Source organism: Rutilus rutilus (assembly GCF_951802725.1).
Source record: "Rutilus rutilus genome assembly, chromosome: 18".
Lineage (NCBI taxonomy): Eukaryota > Metazoa > Chordata > Actinopteri > Cypriniformes > Leuciscidae > Rutilus > Rutilus rutilus.
This window is the reverse complement of record NC_140231.1, coordinates 19,750,787-19,767,274: the sequence shown is the minus strand read 5'-3', so window position 1 is coordinate 19,767,274 and position 16,488 is coordinate 19,750,787. Positions and strand designations below refer to the sequence as shown.

The following is a 16,488-nucleotide window of genomic DNA, read 5'->3' as shown; positions in this document are numbered from 1 at the left end:
GCACGTCACAAATAGAAGCCCTTTTCCCTGTGGTATTTAGTATCATATTTGGATATTGGAATAATAAATTAAGTAGCCTATCTTAATTGTACACAATGTCCCTGTTTTTTTTTTTTTTTTTTTTTCTGTTTTCTAAGGGTTTCTTAATTTTAGACAAGTTGACCAGCACACATTATATGCAATGCAATATAATGCATGTGTGTCGTATGTGTGACATATTTTGCATACAGGTAAAGGTGCCCAATATCAGTAATTTCTAAAGTAAAAAAAAAAAGTGTTTTGGAAAATAGCTCTTTATTTGATAATCATTAAAAATTTGTTTTCTATACAGAGATATCGACATCGGTAAATATCGGTATCGGCCATACCAGCAATATTAATATCGGTTATTAGTATCGGCCACAATTTTCACATTGGTGCATCCCTAATTTTTAGGGTTCTTGACTATTAGGTACCAGCATTGTTGATAATGTTATGTCAAGCAATTATACTGCTACTTAGAAAAGTCGAAAAGTTACAATGCTAGTGCCATCAATGCTTTCAATAAAATGCACCACACACAGTTTGTGTTCATTAATGTGTAGATAAATAAACAAATCCCATACTTTTTCTTTTAATAGGGTATAATTTGTATTTGTTTTGTTTGTTTTAAGATGCAATCAATGTCATCTTAGAAAATTAATCTTTAATAAAATCTGTCACTGCTATTACCACCCTCGCTCCATTCGTGAAGTAAAATAAACCAATAAAATAAAGAATAAAAGATTTTTCGAACCAAATAAAACCAGAGAGTTTTTTTTTAAGTGAATGATCATAAAATCAATGTTAACTGATGATATATACATTTCTTCATATTTGAAGCATATATGAAGCATGTCACATCTAATGAGATATGGTAAAACAAAAAAAATCTACAATTTAACATTATAACAAAATAAGGAAAGTAAAATGTTTCTATTTATTACAGTGTTTCTGTTTCTTAAAATTAAAATAAACAATGGTTATTTGTGGCCACCGGTATTTTGCCAACTGTTGTTCTTTGCTAAGCCAGAAGGGTACACTGTTGGTTCCATTTAAGGCTCTAGTAAACAGGATTTGGTAATCCTGAAATTTGGTATTTGGATCACAGTGATCCAATCCAAGGTTCCTTTAAAAAACTGGCATAAAAGTAAATGGATCAGGTGATCCTGGATAGCAAAATATGGGATTTCCAAATCCGGATCAATTTAATCCAGATTACATTTTTTGAAAAACTGGGCCCAGGTTCCCATATATGGACTGATTAGCCTATGTGAATGCTCAAAATGATTGACAGGCAATTGAAGGCGTCTCCAGAAACCTGATTGGCTACGCACAGCGTCTGACCCATGTTTACTAGATCTGTTATTTCAGTATTTTTGAGGGACGGGATTATGGTCATTTTATGCATGCATTCCATACAAATCGTAATAATCATAATAATCAAATATGACTGGTATGTGTAGTGTTCAGTCTGTTCATGAAACGAAAGTGAAAGCATGTGTTCGTGCGCCAGCTCACAGCTCATGACGCAATTGGCAAAGACAGTAAGGAAGTGGATGTGGAATTATCTTTCTTAATGTACGCAAAGCATAAACAAGGTTGGTAAATTGCCTTATGTTCTATGTCAAATAGCCTACGTGGTATAAGGGTTGGTCTTACTCTTAGGTCTGTGTTTTTTTAAACGGTGTCAAATATTCTTGTTACCAGATCGTCCTCCAAAGCGCTGTGCTATATACATCTTGTTGTTGCTGCTAAATAAACAGATGGGGATACACTGTTAATCAAGTGAAATGTCAGCAATATATTTCTTTTAAGCCTTAAACTAAACAGGAAACGTGCACCACAGGGTACATAGGCTACTCTTTAATCTCTTGTAGGAGGCATGAGAGAATGTTTCATCCAATTCTCTGTTATCATTATCATAGTTGAGTCTTGAGTCTGTTTGGAGTACGTGAGTCACATGAATTGGTTCAATTTTTTGTGCTTGGCTAAAGCCAACATTGTCCCCCCAAATGAAATTAAAATGTAATTGCCTGTTTAAGGGTTGATAAGAAAATTGTTTACTTGCATGATGAAAATATACAGAATATAAATAGTAATCATAGGTCTATCTTGGCTAACTGAACATATTTTGAAGGGTTATTTTAACATTTTACAATTTTGATTGTTTTTAAATTTGTGTTGTGTAGGAACTGCAGTCTCAAAAAGGAGCATCCAAAGTTCATTGCCATCGCATACTGTTGTGTAAGCGCCAAAATGCCAGTGGAATTCAGTGGATGGGCGACATACAGTGATAAATCAAAGCACCTTAAACCAGGTCAAGAACCCAAAAAGAGCCATGGCTACACTATGTACCATGGGACACTCAAAACCAATGCCCCAGCTACACTCTCAGAAAAAAAGGTACGAAAGCTGTCACTGGGGCTGTACCCTTTCAAAAGGTACACTTTTGTACCTAAAGGGTGCATATTGGTACCTTAATGGTACATATTTGTACCTTAAAGGGACAAATTAGTACCTAAAAGGAACAAATTAGTACCTAAAAGGAACAAAAGTGTACCTTTTGAAAGGGTACAGCCCCAGTGACAGCTTTCGTACCTTTTTTTCTGAGAGTGTATTATATCATCAGGGTTTCGGCCCTCTGCTGGGGGAACTCTGGGTCCTGGAGTCTACTGTAGTAGGGACATTAACAAAGCAATGGGTTACCCAGCATGTGCTCCCAATGACAGAGTTGTGTTTAAGCTACGAGTAAGAGTGGGTAAAGTGAAAAAGATTGACATGCAAAGCCTGAACCAGATGACCTTGTGGCATCAGAATGGATATGATACGGCCTGGTTACCTGCCTCTGTTTTTGGACTTGAGGAGGACTGTGTTTTTGACCCAAAGAGACTCACTGTGATTGGTATAGCCCATTGCACAGACTCCAGTGCTAAGAGTTCTCTGGAGAGTCTCATAAAGCAGAAAAGCCAATCGCAGGATCCGAAGGGGAAAGATCTGAAGCTGTGTAAAGGCTGTGGAATGCAAACACAGGATCAACACACAATGGAGAAATGCTGGTCCTGCAAAGCATCCATATGCCCCTTCATGAAGAATCATGTTTGCCGAAGGAAAGGGAAGTAACCCGATACACTTTGCTTTGTTAAAGGCACTAAAGAAATAAAACTCTTTTTTTTTTCTTTTCTTTTTTTCTCAAACCAACACTGCGGAAATGTACATCAAATAGTAAGGTTGTTAACTTTATATTTACACAGGACCATTCAAAATGACTGTTTTAATCAGTTTATTTTTATTTTTAATTTGTTGTTTTCTGATAGATATTGGCTATTGAACCATGTATTATTAATAATATTGGATACTGGATAGTGAACCAAAACTGTAAATTTAACATTTAACAAATTTAATGAAATTCTGCTCATCAATTATATCACTAGTGGTTAATTTGATCAGATTAATATTGTTAAGTTTCTTAAGGTCCTCAACACCTGCGACAGTTTGTGCCAAACATCATTCTTATCAAAGTTTGAATTGATCACTGTAATGAAATTTGTTTTGTAATATGGTGTAATCTTTTGAGCACTTGAGAGTACATAACAATTAATAAAGGCACTTTCTATTTAATAAAATATATTGTTTTTCTCTTCTGTTCTGCAGTTGCAATTATGCTGTATCTTTGTAACAATTTTGATTTACTGTTGAAATCTTGCATTTTTAATATTCATGTGAAGTTTAGCAAAATATTGAATACAAGGAAAAAGTAGCTTTTTTACTTTGTCTAAAATCCTCCAAATTGTACATATAGTTAATGAGTGGCATTTATTTTAGAATTTAATCTGACACATTGACTCTTGCTATAAGCTAATACTTGCTGTAAACATGCTCAAGGCTTTCTGAAAGTCAGTAAAAAATAAATAAAAGTGTAGCAATGTAGACCCATTTACCACTAAAAACCTAAAAAAAGCAAGCTGAACTGAAAAAAGTTTCTCTTTTCCTGCTTGGCATTCTGTGAAGTTTCCCACCCAGCAATAAGCTATTTACATGCAAAATATGATGTTTGTATGTTTGAAAGGAAGGAATGAACTCTGTACTAGACACCTCTTGAAGTTGGGGTCTAAAATGAAATGGGCCTTTGGTTTTAATAATTCCTCCTTTCAAAGATTTTAATTATAGACTGAATTTTATAATACACAAATTCTCTATTCACTCTTTTATACAGTATGTGATCTAATAATTTGTATAGCCTTTCATGAATAATTTTTAATGTGTTTGCAATGTAAACTTGTATAAAACATGCACCTGCACAGCATCATAATTTACTGTATGTATACAAGGTGTTAGTAAGAATTACGGATCCTGGCATATAGATATAATTCGTCAACAACGGTTTGCTTCTGCTTCCCTCCCACCTCTGTTGCAGATGAAAAATGTACAGTACAGATCAAGTTATTCAAGGTTGACAGGTCAGGATGGGATGGGAAATGATCAGAGCCTTTTTTCCATTTACATATAGCCAAAGTTGGCTTGCATTTCTTCTGGTAATGAAAAGATCAAAGCTCTCAGAATTCAATTTTAGGAAGAGAAGAGGATCATTGTGAAATATGTGTCAATGTTATCATATATTGCCTAAAAAGCAAGTTTTATACTTTGTATTTTTTTAATAGAAGGAAATGTCTGACTTTTGCTTGCTGGCTGGATAAATAAGATATTGAAAGTTAATGCTGGGTTCTCCTGAAATTTGCTCTTTGTTTTACATGTATCGGTTTATGATACATAGTCATATCTATATTTATTTATATTTTACATTTATAACAATGTTTAAAATAAAACATAAAGATTTGTGCATGAAATAAGTTTAATTTATTCATACCTAGCAACAGGGGCAGAATTTGTAGTACAGTATGATCATCATTTCACAGACCATGAGTAGTTTAAATCTAACAGCTGGTATGACATGTATACACAAATATTAATATTATTAAAGGATTTCACAAAAGCTTTCCTCCACTTGATTTGGTGCTCCTTGCATTTTGGGGCATATTTCACCAATGACTGTGATTCGTTTTGGATCCCAAACACAGTCTTCCTCAAGACCGCTTGGCACCATCCCACAGTTTGGAGGACACCAGGCAGTGTCATACCCCTTATCATGCCAGGTTTTCTGCAATGGATGACCTTGACGATCAATCTTTTTCACTCTCCCAACATTGACCTTCACTCTCAGAACTACCCTCTGGTTCTCAGGTAATTCCAGAGGGTATCTGGAGGCCTTCTGTATATCTCTGCTGAGGTAGACACCAGGCCCAAGCATCCCATTAGAAGATGGTTTGAAGCCAGAGACTTTGATTTTTTCTGCAACAACCCTTGATGTGCCATGGTACATTCTGTAGACTTTACCCTCAGTTGGTCCTATGTAACTGTCAAGACATGGTGGAGCACCTGCACCCAAGTCATCTTCAGCCCACATGTTTGCACCTGGACAAATCAAATCTTGAACAATTTAGAAACTCAGAATTTTACCAGATCACTAGCAAACAGACATAAAGACAAGCACACTTAAAATGGTATTAAGAAGTAATTTATATTTACAATATAAAATCATTCCAGTTGTTATGAGTTTTTTTTTTTTTTTTGGCACCAAAAAGCTAAAAGCACCAAATATTTTTTTACAAAGATCAAGTGGTGCCTTACCTCTGATGTCGCTTCTAATGCTGATCACTTACTTCTGAGAGCAGGTAGGCCTATAAATACACATCTTTCAGGGTGTGTCCATGACGAAAGGTTCAGTTCAGGTTTAGTAGTAGTTTCAGTTTAAATCATCTTGGTAAACATTTTTACAGATTGAAATCACACGTTGTGTATTGAATTTCTGAAGTGTTGATTTTAAAGAGAAAAAGATTGAGATTTTACAATTATAAGATAATTATTTGGTAAAACTGTTGCCTTTTGGGTTTTTTAACCTTTAATCAGTGTTTGGGGTCATTATGACCCCACTGGACTTTTCTTTCATTTTTTTAAAATGTTACCTTCATCTCAGGGGCATGAAACTCTGGGACTTTTCCTAAATAACCTATCTAAACATGCACAAAAAAACTGGGCTTGATTTGGTTGTTCTGAAGGTGTGTACATTTTTTTTTACCTTTTAAGGTTTTTGGGGTCAAAATGACCCCACATTGAAAATTAATGGGAAAATGAAAAAAATGACTTTTTTTCATTTTGTTTGTCAATAAAATAAAATAAAATCCATTATAAATCTGAAAATTTCTACATATAAACCAAGGTCTGGTCCTAGAGCATAAATAAAAAGTAGAACGAACTTTCTATCTCATACACACACACACACACACACACACACACACACACACACACACACACACACACACACACACACACACACACACACACACACACACACACACACACACACACACACACACACACACACACACACACACACACAAACACACAAACACATAAACAAACAAAAAAAATTATGTTTTTGCAACAGAGAGCATTTTTACAGAAATTGGCAAATAAAATAAACAAAACTGGCATAAATCTAAAAAAATGTACATTTAAATCAAGGTCTGGTCCTAGAGCATAAACCCAAAGTGGAACGAACTTTCTATCTCATACACACACACACACACACACACACACACACACACACACAAACACACACATGTATGTCACTGCAACAGAGAGCATTTTTATAGAAATTGGCAAATAAAATAAACAAAACTGGCATAAATCTGAAAAATGTCACATATGCAACATGGAACAAGCTTGCATTCAACATGAAACATTCAAAAGCAAAGAGACGTTAAATTCTCTCAAAATAAACCCAATATATTGATAAGTCTGAAGTAAACAGGATATTATGTGACCTTTGTCAAACTGTTATAAAACAAGCTGGAAAAATATAAAGTAATATGTCAAATGAAAACATATAACTTTGATATCCATTCAGGTTCTTCTTGCAAAAATGACCACTGGACTGATAGCCTAAGTGAAATGATCTGCTTATTAATCATGCTTAATTGATATGAAAATGAAAACTACCCCCCCCCCCCCCCCCACCCCATTTTTGTTTTAAACAAAGTTAAGTTTCATTTTTGCTATAGAGGACTGCTTTCCTGTAAATGCCACACCTAAACAGAAATGATTAATGCACCACTGATGTATTCATTGTTTGAATATGATGCTCAAACTGAAAAGAGAAACCCACGACTTTAAATAATGATTTACTTTTATTTGAGGTCAAACAAGAAAAATGAATTAGAAAAAGGTGAATATCACTGTTTCCAAGTTAGAAATTCTCTCCATTCCAATAATTGCATTTTACAGGATAATTCATGTTCAAACCAACAGTGGAGGCTGACCAAAGGTTTTAACCAACATAATTTGGATCAATACCACTAACACTTGTTATGGAAATTTTATATTTTACTCTTTCCCATTTACTTCTCAGATATTGTGTGGGTTTCCCTTTGATTTAGCTTGTGATTCTCTTTCAGTGTGCATGTATGTCACCTGGCATGAACAAGTTCCTATTCTGGAAAGACAGAGACGGTTGAAGAACCATTGTCTCGATCTGGTTTTACGGGGGGAGCAGGAAAATAAACTAGCTCGATCTGGTTTTACGGGGGGAGCAGGAAAATTACAGGAGAAGAGACTGTATAAAAGACTGTCTGGTTTCTGTGTGATTAGGTCTTGTTCCTATCACAAGGTAGCTGTCGTGGTATTCTTTGTGAACAAACCTCTTAAAGAGAATAAAACTTCTTCTCTTTAATACAATTTGACTCTGAATGTTTCTTATGCCTTGATGCTGTTTGTTAACTATTGATTTTGCCACATCACACTTTTTGCTATTTATTTTTGAGAACTTTCTTATCAAGTTTACACTCTCTCATCTTACTGCTTTGCATTTTTGTTCCCAGAACATTTGCATGTCAATAGAACATGAGATATAAATGAAAAGATGGATGGTGTTATAGTATGTGTCACGTAGGCCTAGGTAGTTGTAATGAGCGCACGACGCAGGAAATCAACAAACACAGTCTATAATGACAAACCCTGAAAGGTTAAACGCAGGAGATCACAAGGGAAACAATATTGCACAAACACATTACACTAAGACGTTAATGACACTGAACACTGAACAGAGAAAACTAAGGGTTTACATACACAGACAGAGTAAACAACAGAACAGGTGAGGAACGAATGAGTATGGAATCAAACTAGCAGACATCAGGTAAACTAAAATATAAATAGAATATATCAGCTCTATGGCATTCAAATGTGCTTTTGTATTGTGATTGTTACACACCAAACATTATAAAATATATTTCACACAGAGAAGGCATGAGCGCATCAACTGGGAACACACATGGAACTAGGAACTTCACTGATCTAAGTTTTACATTAACACTTGAACTGCTAAGTGAACATTTTTAATTAATTCATATAATGTAAGAATATATTTAATATTTATATATAATTAATATCATATTTATTGTTTTGTTTTAGATTACATGATTAAATAATAGTATAGTGGAAAAAAAGAACTATATAATTTACCCCCTTTTCCCATTTCTGTTATACCATTTAATTATACCACCTGTTATACCACCGTTTTGTTTCTGATTTACAGGACTGTTTTCCCTGTAAATCCCTCACTTAATCAGGAAATACGTACACAGCTGTGACAGAAGGTATTTAAACATGTCAGATTAAAGATCAACGAAATGATTTACTTTTATTTGAAGTTAAACAAGAAAAGTAACTGTGACCAATCAGTTTCCATGTTAGAAATTTGCTCCACCAGTAAAATACAAAAGATTGAATAGGGTATTTTGAAGATTAAGCACATTGTTTTTCTGAAGGATATAGTGCTATAAAGTCTGTTGAATCATTTGGTAAAAGTGTGTTGTCCATTAAAGCAGAGAGTTGTCCTGGTTCTCCAAGCCCAATATTTTGATAAGTCTGAAAAAAAAAACAGGGTATGATTTGTGTCCATGTTACAGATTTGTTGACCTTTATGAAACTTGTAATAGCAATAATCTTTCGTTATTCTTTTGGGCAAAGAATTGACTCGGGTCTGAGGTTTCAATTGTTTACTGAAAGTTATTTCTCTTCATTGTGCAGCAAAAACAAACTCTGGTCAAAAACGGTTGCTATAAAACAAGCTGGAAATATAAAGTATTAATATGAAAATGAAAACATATATCTTTGATATTCAATCAGGTTCTTCTGCTAAATATGACCAATGGACAAATAAGTGAAATGATTTGCTTATCAATCATGCTTAGCTTAACCAACCTGATCTCACGGGAAAACGTTCAAATTCTACGAGGTGTAGAATTCGTACGAATTCATACGACCTCACTCGTACAAATTAGTACGATTTTTGCAAAATTGTACATATTTTACGAATTGCCCAATTCGTATGAATTCATCCGAATGACCTACCCCTGACCCCGCCCCTAAACCTACCCATCACGTGGGTTTAGACAAATCGTACAAATTCGTACGAGTGAGGTCGTACGAATTCGTACGAATTAGCCAACTTTTTATCATTCGTACGAATTCGTACGAATTGGTCGTGAGATAGTGTTGGCTTAAATGATATTAAAATGAAAACTATACATTTATATTTCATATATTTCATGTTCAAACACACAGGCTGACCATAGGGACTAGTTTAACCAACATAATTTGGATCAACTAACACTGTTTGCTATTTACTTTTTAGAACTTTCTTATCAAGTTTACACCCTTAGTGCTTTGCATTTTTTAAATGGTATGATTACAGGGTATGATTTGTGTCCATGTTACAGATTTGTTGACCTTTATGAAACTTGTAATAGCAATAAATCTTTCGTTATTCTTTTGGGCAAAGAATTGACTCGGGTCTGAGGTTTCAATTGTTTACTGAAAGTTATTTCTCTTGATTGTGCAACAGTGCAACAAAAACAAACTCTGGTCAAAAACGGTTGCTCTGTTTTTCTTTCATTCTTAAAAGGAAACACCTATTCTTAAAGATGCTTCAAGGCAGTCCAATAGTAAAACAGAGCAAACCATTACAGAGAAAAAAGGGGTGCTCAACGAATGTACGTAAATAACATTTACAATCACACGAGACATTTTGAGTATCAAAAAGAACATTTTTAATTATTGAAAAGCATCAGAGAAGTGCATTAAGCAGGTTCAATTTAATAATATTATATTTATTTGTATGTATTTATAGATATCTTCAGGGAAGAACAATGGGGGATTAGTACACGTGATGATTTCACATACTTTACATTCACACATTTTAAGTTAAAAGCACCTGATGGTTTCTATAAAGTAACAGTTATTTTGACTATAACAGCATTTTTACATTACCTCTCAGGGGTAATTTTAATGCTAAACAATCATGCTAAAAGTCACACATTGACTGCTTATAAAGCTTATACTGTAATAAAGCAGACTGCAAAACAGAAAATGAAACAAAGTTTATTTGTCAAGGAATTATGATTAACCTGTTAAATGTGTTCAGAGTGTGTGTTTTTCCACTTAGCACGAGTCAACACCATCTGAAACAAAATACATAAAATATGTTGGTTCTATGAGAATAGAACAACAGATCTTCTTATTGATCTTTGCAGAAATATATATTTCAAAACAACGTTTAGCCTTTGAGGCACATACTCATATCAAAACAGAAAAGAAATTTTTAATTTTCATGCATCCCTGTAAATGCAGAGTGTCTGCAGATAATTATTTCTGTGAACAAGCAAATAACTGCAAAGCTCCTGATCATAAAGTGTGACAGGAGAAGATACACAAAAACAACAGTGATAACGGACAATTATTTGGCAAGACAGTCCTGTTTTTTCTTCCTTTACGTGAGTATTTCAATTAGGATCAGTAACAAAAAGAATAGACCGGGTAAAACAACTTCTAAAAATGGGTAGATCATTTCAATGACCCGAATCCGCTGTGGATCCCAAACACAGTCTTCTTCAAGGCCGCTTGGCACCATGCCACATTTTGGAGGGCACCAGGCAGTGTCATACCCATGATCATGCCAGGTTTTCTGGATTGGATGGCCTTGGCAGTCAATCTTCTTCACTTTACCAACATTGACTTTCACTTTCAGAACCACTCTCTGGTATGCACGCAGATTCAGAGGATACCTGCAGGCCTTCTGTAGATCTCGGCTGAGGTAGACACCACGTCCTAGCATGCCATCATCAGACTGACGAAATCCCTCTTTTCTAATTTTCTTTGCAGCCTCCATGGATGTGCCATGATACATTGTGTAGACTTTACCTGATCTTGGATATGTGTTGCTTTGGAGGGAAGTTGAACCATTTCCACCACACATTTGCACCTGGACAAATTACAAATAGTGTCAATATCTTTAAAATATCCATAGAAACAAATAAGATTTATACTGGATCACAACTTAAATAAAAATAAATTATGCTGAAAAGAATTGTACATTTACAAAACATTATCTGTAATGTATAATCTTATAAAGAGAAATTCCACTTACCAATCGTCGAATTCAAAATCAATGACAAGCTGGAAATGCCATATAGGGTAGAGTGGGGGAAAACGCCCCCCTGGGGTAAAACGCCCCCCACCTGTTTTTCCCAAAATAACCACTAAAAGTAGTCAAGATACATTTTTACTGTTGCTATGCACTACGTTGATAACGGGGATATACAAATCTCTATGGAGAAGCTGACACCAGCGACACATTTGAAGAGAAGAGGATTACAGGGTAAATGCTATAATTTTCAGATATTAGTAAATAAGTGTTTAAGAGAATATTGTTCTGCAGGATATCGCAGTGATGTATGATAGATGAATAGTGAAGTCTGTAGTTTGAGATCATATATTATTTATAAGGAATATAATTATATTTTAAAAATTAAACATTTTTTTAAAAACTCATAGCTTGTGGGGTAAAACGCCCCCTACGCTGAGGGGTAAAACGCCCCCCTGGGGGCATAGTTCCTCTATCATAATTACTATAATAAAATATTTCTGTCTATCAAATCCTTTGTTTTACACTTAATGCAGTATAACTAGGTGGTAAAATCAAAATATTTGAACAAAACATGAAAAAAATTACCTCAAGTGAGCATTAACTAGCTAGCTTGCTAGCACAGTTAGCTCACTGATGGAAGGTAGTTAATTTTGCCTATTTTGAACATTGCTGAAATAAATATTTATATATACATGTTGATACATTACTTGCCTTTTACCTTTAGAGATTAAAAACTATTGTCTGTTAATTTTGCTGTTGATCTATGAAGCAAACTGGTTGGTAAGAAAGGGGGCATTTTACCCTACCTTGGGGGGCGTTTTACCCCACCGCTGGGGCAAAACGCCCCCTTTATACAAAAATATTTTCAGTGAAAATACTAATTAATTATGAAGGCTGAGCAATTTTAATATTTGGTGAATAACTCCTGCCATAGTCACTCAAAACCGGGATGGCAATTCTAGTCACATTTATGTTTTGTTTCACTGTAATGTCACATTTTCCTTAAGGGGGGCGTTTTCCCCCACTCTACCCTAATTCAGCCCTCTTTTTGTGGTAGGCTACTTGAGCAAACTTTTAGCCCGTAGACCCGTTAAAACATTACAATATAGCATTAAACAGTGTAGTTGAAGGCATACACAAGAATACCGGCACTTTTCAAACGGTATGCTAGCCCTTTCTGAAAGTAATGAAATAACTCACTTTAAACGCAAGGGTGCGATCACCAAGCGCTGTCGCGTACAGTCAACAGACTCAACACTAATTAAAACCTTAGTTTTAACCGGGTGGGATATTTCTAAAACAATCAAATCTTCCGTTTGTCTCTCCGTCCCTCTCTCTTCTACTTTCACTTTCCTAGGGAATCGCTATTGGCCATTGTACATCCACATCAAGCGACGTCACAATCAGGCCAAAACCATGAAGATTAAAATAGCACGCCAGTTCAGCAGCTCTTGGTTTGTTTGCTCTTTGATGATACTAGTGTTCAGTGTTGTGCTGGTGGATTTCTGAACTGGAACTGAACATTTAAATAGTTTCCAGGCAAAAGACATGGAACACCATTAACAAGAAAACAACACAGGCTATTTTTTTAATTATTTATTTCTTTATTATGTCTTTGTTTAGATTATATAGGCATATTAACATACTTTTTAACAAAACCATTTTGCATTTTGATTTCACATTGCTTCAAAAATATAATAATTCACTATTAAAATCAATATTATTTAAATCAATTAAGAATAATAATAAATCATCACTTAGCCTATACTGCATGTTTTTAGCAATGGAAGTTGGCTATTGATAAAAACGGCATGTAGGCCGACATATGACACAAAACTTCAAGGCAACTAAAATGTGTTTAAAGTGTGTTTATTTCTCCAGCTTCAGCATCAGAAACTGTTGTAAGACATCAGAGCACTGTATAATGATCAAATTCTCAATAAAACACTATCATTTAGGATAAAATATTGCTAATTTCATTGCGCAGCTAGCAAACATCACATACTCCCTGGACGAATGACATCAATGACTGTTATTCGTCTTGGATCCCAAACACAGTCTTGCTCAAGACCACTTCGCACCATCCCCACCAGGTTGGGAGGGCACCAGGCAGTGTCATACCCATTATCATGCCAGGTTTTCTGCAATGGATGACCTTGAAGATCAATCTTTATCACTTTACCAACATTAATCTTCACTCTCAGAACACTTCTCTGATTCATAGGCATATGCACAGGGACATTAAAGGCCTTTTCTACATCTCGGCTGAGGTAGACTCCACGTCCAAATATGCCATTAGACTGACAAAAGCCATTTGCTTTGATTTTTTCTGCATCCTCCTTAGATGTGCCATAAAACATTGTGTAGTTTTTGCCTTCAACTGGATCAGCTGGAATAGCGTTTTGAAGGCTTGGTGGAATTACATCAATAACAGTGATTCGCTTCGGATCCCAAACACAGTCTTCCTCAAGACCGCTTGGCACCATCCCACAGTTTGGAGGGCACCAGGCAGTGTTGTACCCATTCTCATGCCAGGTTTTCTGCATTGGATGACGCTGATGGTCAATTTTCTTCACTTTCCCAACATTGACCTTCACTCTAATAACAACTCTCTCGCGTGGCTTGTCAAGCGGGTATCTGCTGGCCTTGTTAAGATCTCGGCTGAGGTAGACGCCACGTCCCAGCATTCCATCTTTAGATTGCTGAAAGCCAAAGACTTTGATCTGTTCTGCTGCTCCTTCAGTAGTCCCGTGATACATTCGGTATATTTGACCATTCACAGGCTCTGTATTGCTTTGGAGACAAGGCACACCTGGATACAAGTCACTCTCTGTCCACATGTTTAAGCCTAAAGGCAAAAAATAGCATAAAGACAAAAAATAACCAGTCAGTTTTCATGTTCAAGTTTGGATAGAGAACAGCAGAAAGAGGGAAGGAAGTCATTAATGAGGAATATGTTTGTTTTTTGTATTTTGTATAATATTAGAACATTTATCTAAATGGTCACATTCATGATATATATTACCTTTGTGATGACAAATTCAGTCTGAGCAGAGATCAATTGTCTTGGACACACCTTAAACCAATAAGCTGAAGAGACGGAGAAAAAATGCATCTGAAGCAGTGCAATTGAGAGCAATGTACAATTTATTTTCTCTCATGACATAATTAAACTTAATTTGACTATGCAAATTGTTTTATTCTATGAAATGTCAGCATGTACAGTGCACGGGTAAATGAAGATTCATTGAATGTGCTTGTATTTGAGGCACAATTCATGTTCTGAAAATAAAATATCTCAACCAGTATGGCATTCCTGTAAAGAACATTATCAGTCTGATGGGGTTCAAAGTACAGGTACAGATTATGACTCAAGTGTGGACAGAACAGTCAGGCAATGATTTATTAAAAGTCCAAATCAATAGGATGAAAATAAGTCCAATAAGACTGAGGCTAAACAATGCTGAGACAAGCAATGATATATAAGCAGGCTCAAATCTTAATTCAGAAAATGGCCAAGAATAAACTGGGATAAATTGACTGAATAACAGGCATGAGTAAAACTGGGCAAAGAACTGCAGAATTCTACAGTGCTATTAACGAAAAGCATTTTTTATTTCACTAGATAATAACACTAGAAGACGTTTTTAGATAACATTAGTATTGGCTACAGTATAAAATCATTTAACTGGTTATTCTGGAATTTGTAAGGCTTTATAATGACCAATAAACCAAGGCAAAGTGGTGTCTTACCTCTGATGTCGCTTCTATTGCTGATCGTTCGTTCTGAAAACAGGGATAAATGGCATAACTTTCAGGGTGTGTCCTTTACGGGAAATGCTCCACTAAGTTTCAGTTTCTTTTCACCTTTGTAAACTATTATGTATTGCAACAACACTTTATGTAATGAAATTTGTAAAGCGTAGTGCTGTAAATTTGATTGATTATATAATTTTATGTTTAGAATATTAAAAGTTATAAAATTATGAAATTGATTGTAAGACTATTTGGTAAAACCGTGTTCCCTTTTTTAGTTTTTTTCCCCTCTCTCATACAATATATTGATAATTTTGAAGCATGATGTAACCTTTGTAAAACTTCTATGAAAACAGGAACTGCACTCATCTCAATTTTACTTTAACTTAAATACTTGGTGTTATGGAATTACTGGACTACTTGGACTGCTTATACTAGCCCCCCAATGGTAGAAGTCAAAGCTTAATGGTCCGATGCTTCTACATGGACTGCTGAATAATTTAAAATTTCTAATTAATTCATTTCATGTAGGCCTATGATACTGCTATTGATTTATTTTAAAATACATGTTTTATTACTATTGCATTAAAAATATGAACTCTCTATTTTACCCCATTTTCCTATCATTTAAGCTTCATTTCTGATTTACAGGACTGGAAACCCCACACATTTAATCAGTTTAATGAACAATACATATAACTCATCTGATATGATTTTAACACATGAAATTATTAATTAGCTTATAAGTTAAACAAGAAAAATAAATGTGATCAATATCATGACATGTTAGAAACTCGCTTCAGACCAGTAAATGCAATATTTTTTTATAAGGTATTTTGAAGTTTAAGCACACAGGGTGATCACAACACAAATACCATCATTGAAAAACACTGTTTACTGTTAACTGAAATTTGCTATTGGTTATGGACCACATTTCTTTCCTGCTTAGAATAAAAAGCATCTTTGGAATCAGAATATCAGATTTTTCTTAACTTTTGAACCACGGCAACTAAACTAATTATATTTCCCAGTAATTGTTGTTCTATAAAGTGGTGAAGGTTTTAATTTTGAGGTTGTTGTTTAATTTTGAAATCAGAGATATAGCTTTTGCTGTAAAGTTTAAAGAAATATGATGCTTACCTCTTGGATGACAAATTCAGACTGTGCACAAA

General features: G+C 34.9%; 2 protein-coding genes across 2 annotated transcripts; one reads left to right on the top strand and one right to left on the bottom strand.

Moving 5' to 3' along the window:
• Positions 1-1,362: 1,362 nt before the first annotated feature.
• Positions 1,363-3,638, top strand: LOC311277276 (uncharacterized protein). Its single transcript, XM_084387541.1, has 3 exons — positions 1,363-1,619; positions 2,211-2,403; positions 2,635-3,638. The coding sequence occupies exons 2-3, from the start codon at positions 2,278-2,280 to the stop codon at positions 3,139-3,141; spliced, it is 633 nt and encodes a 210-aa protein (XP_084243667.1). The 5' UTR covers positions 1,363-1,619; positions 2,211-2,277; the 3' UTR covers positions 3,142-3,638.
• Positions 3,639-10,495: 6,857 nt separating this feature from the next.
• Positions 10,496-16,481, bottom strand: LOC311277270 (uncharacterized protein). Its single transcript, XM_084387533.1, has 5 exons — positions 16,457-16,481; positions 15,314-15,346; positions 14,586-14,650; positions 11,561-14,408; positions 10,496-11,395 (listed from the first exon to the last, which is right to left on the bottom strand). Exon 4 carries the CDS (start codon positions 14,398-14,400, stop codon positions 13,558-13,560), a length of 843 nt encoding a protein of 280 aa, XP_084243659.1. The 5' UTR covers positions 14,401-14,408; positions 14,586-14,650; positions 15,314-15,346; positions 16,457-16,481; the 3' UTR covers positions 10,496-11,395; positions 11,561-13,557.
• Positions 16,482-16,488: the final 7 nt, after the last annotated feature.

What these genes read in the sequence shown, in the direction of transcription:
- LOC311277276 (XM_084387541.1), top strand. Translation starts at nt 2,278, where the DNA reads ATGCCAGTGGAATTCAGTGGATGGGCGACATACAGTGATAAATCAAAG. An exon ending in CACTCAAAACCAATGCCCCA is followed by an intron (nt 2,404 to 2,634) that starts GCTACACTCTCA and finishes TTTTTCTGAGAG; the next exon opens with TGTATTATATCATCAGGGTT.
- LOC311277270 (XM_084387533.1), bottom strand. Translation starts at nt 14,400, where the DNA reads ATGTGGACAGAGAGTGACTTGTATCCAGGTGTGCCTTGTCTCCAAAGC.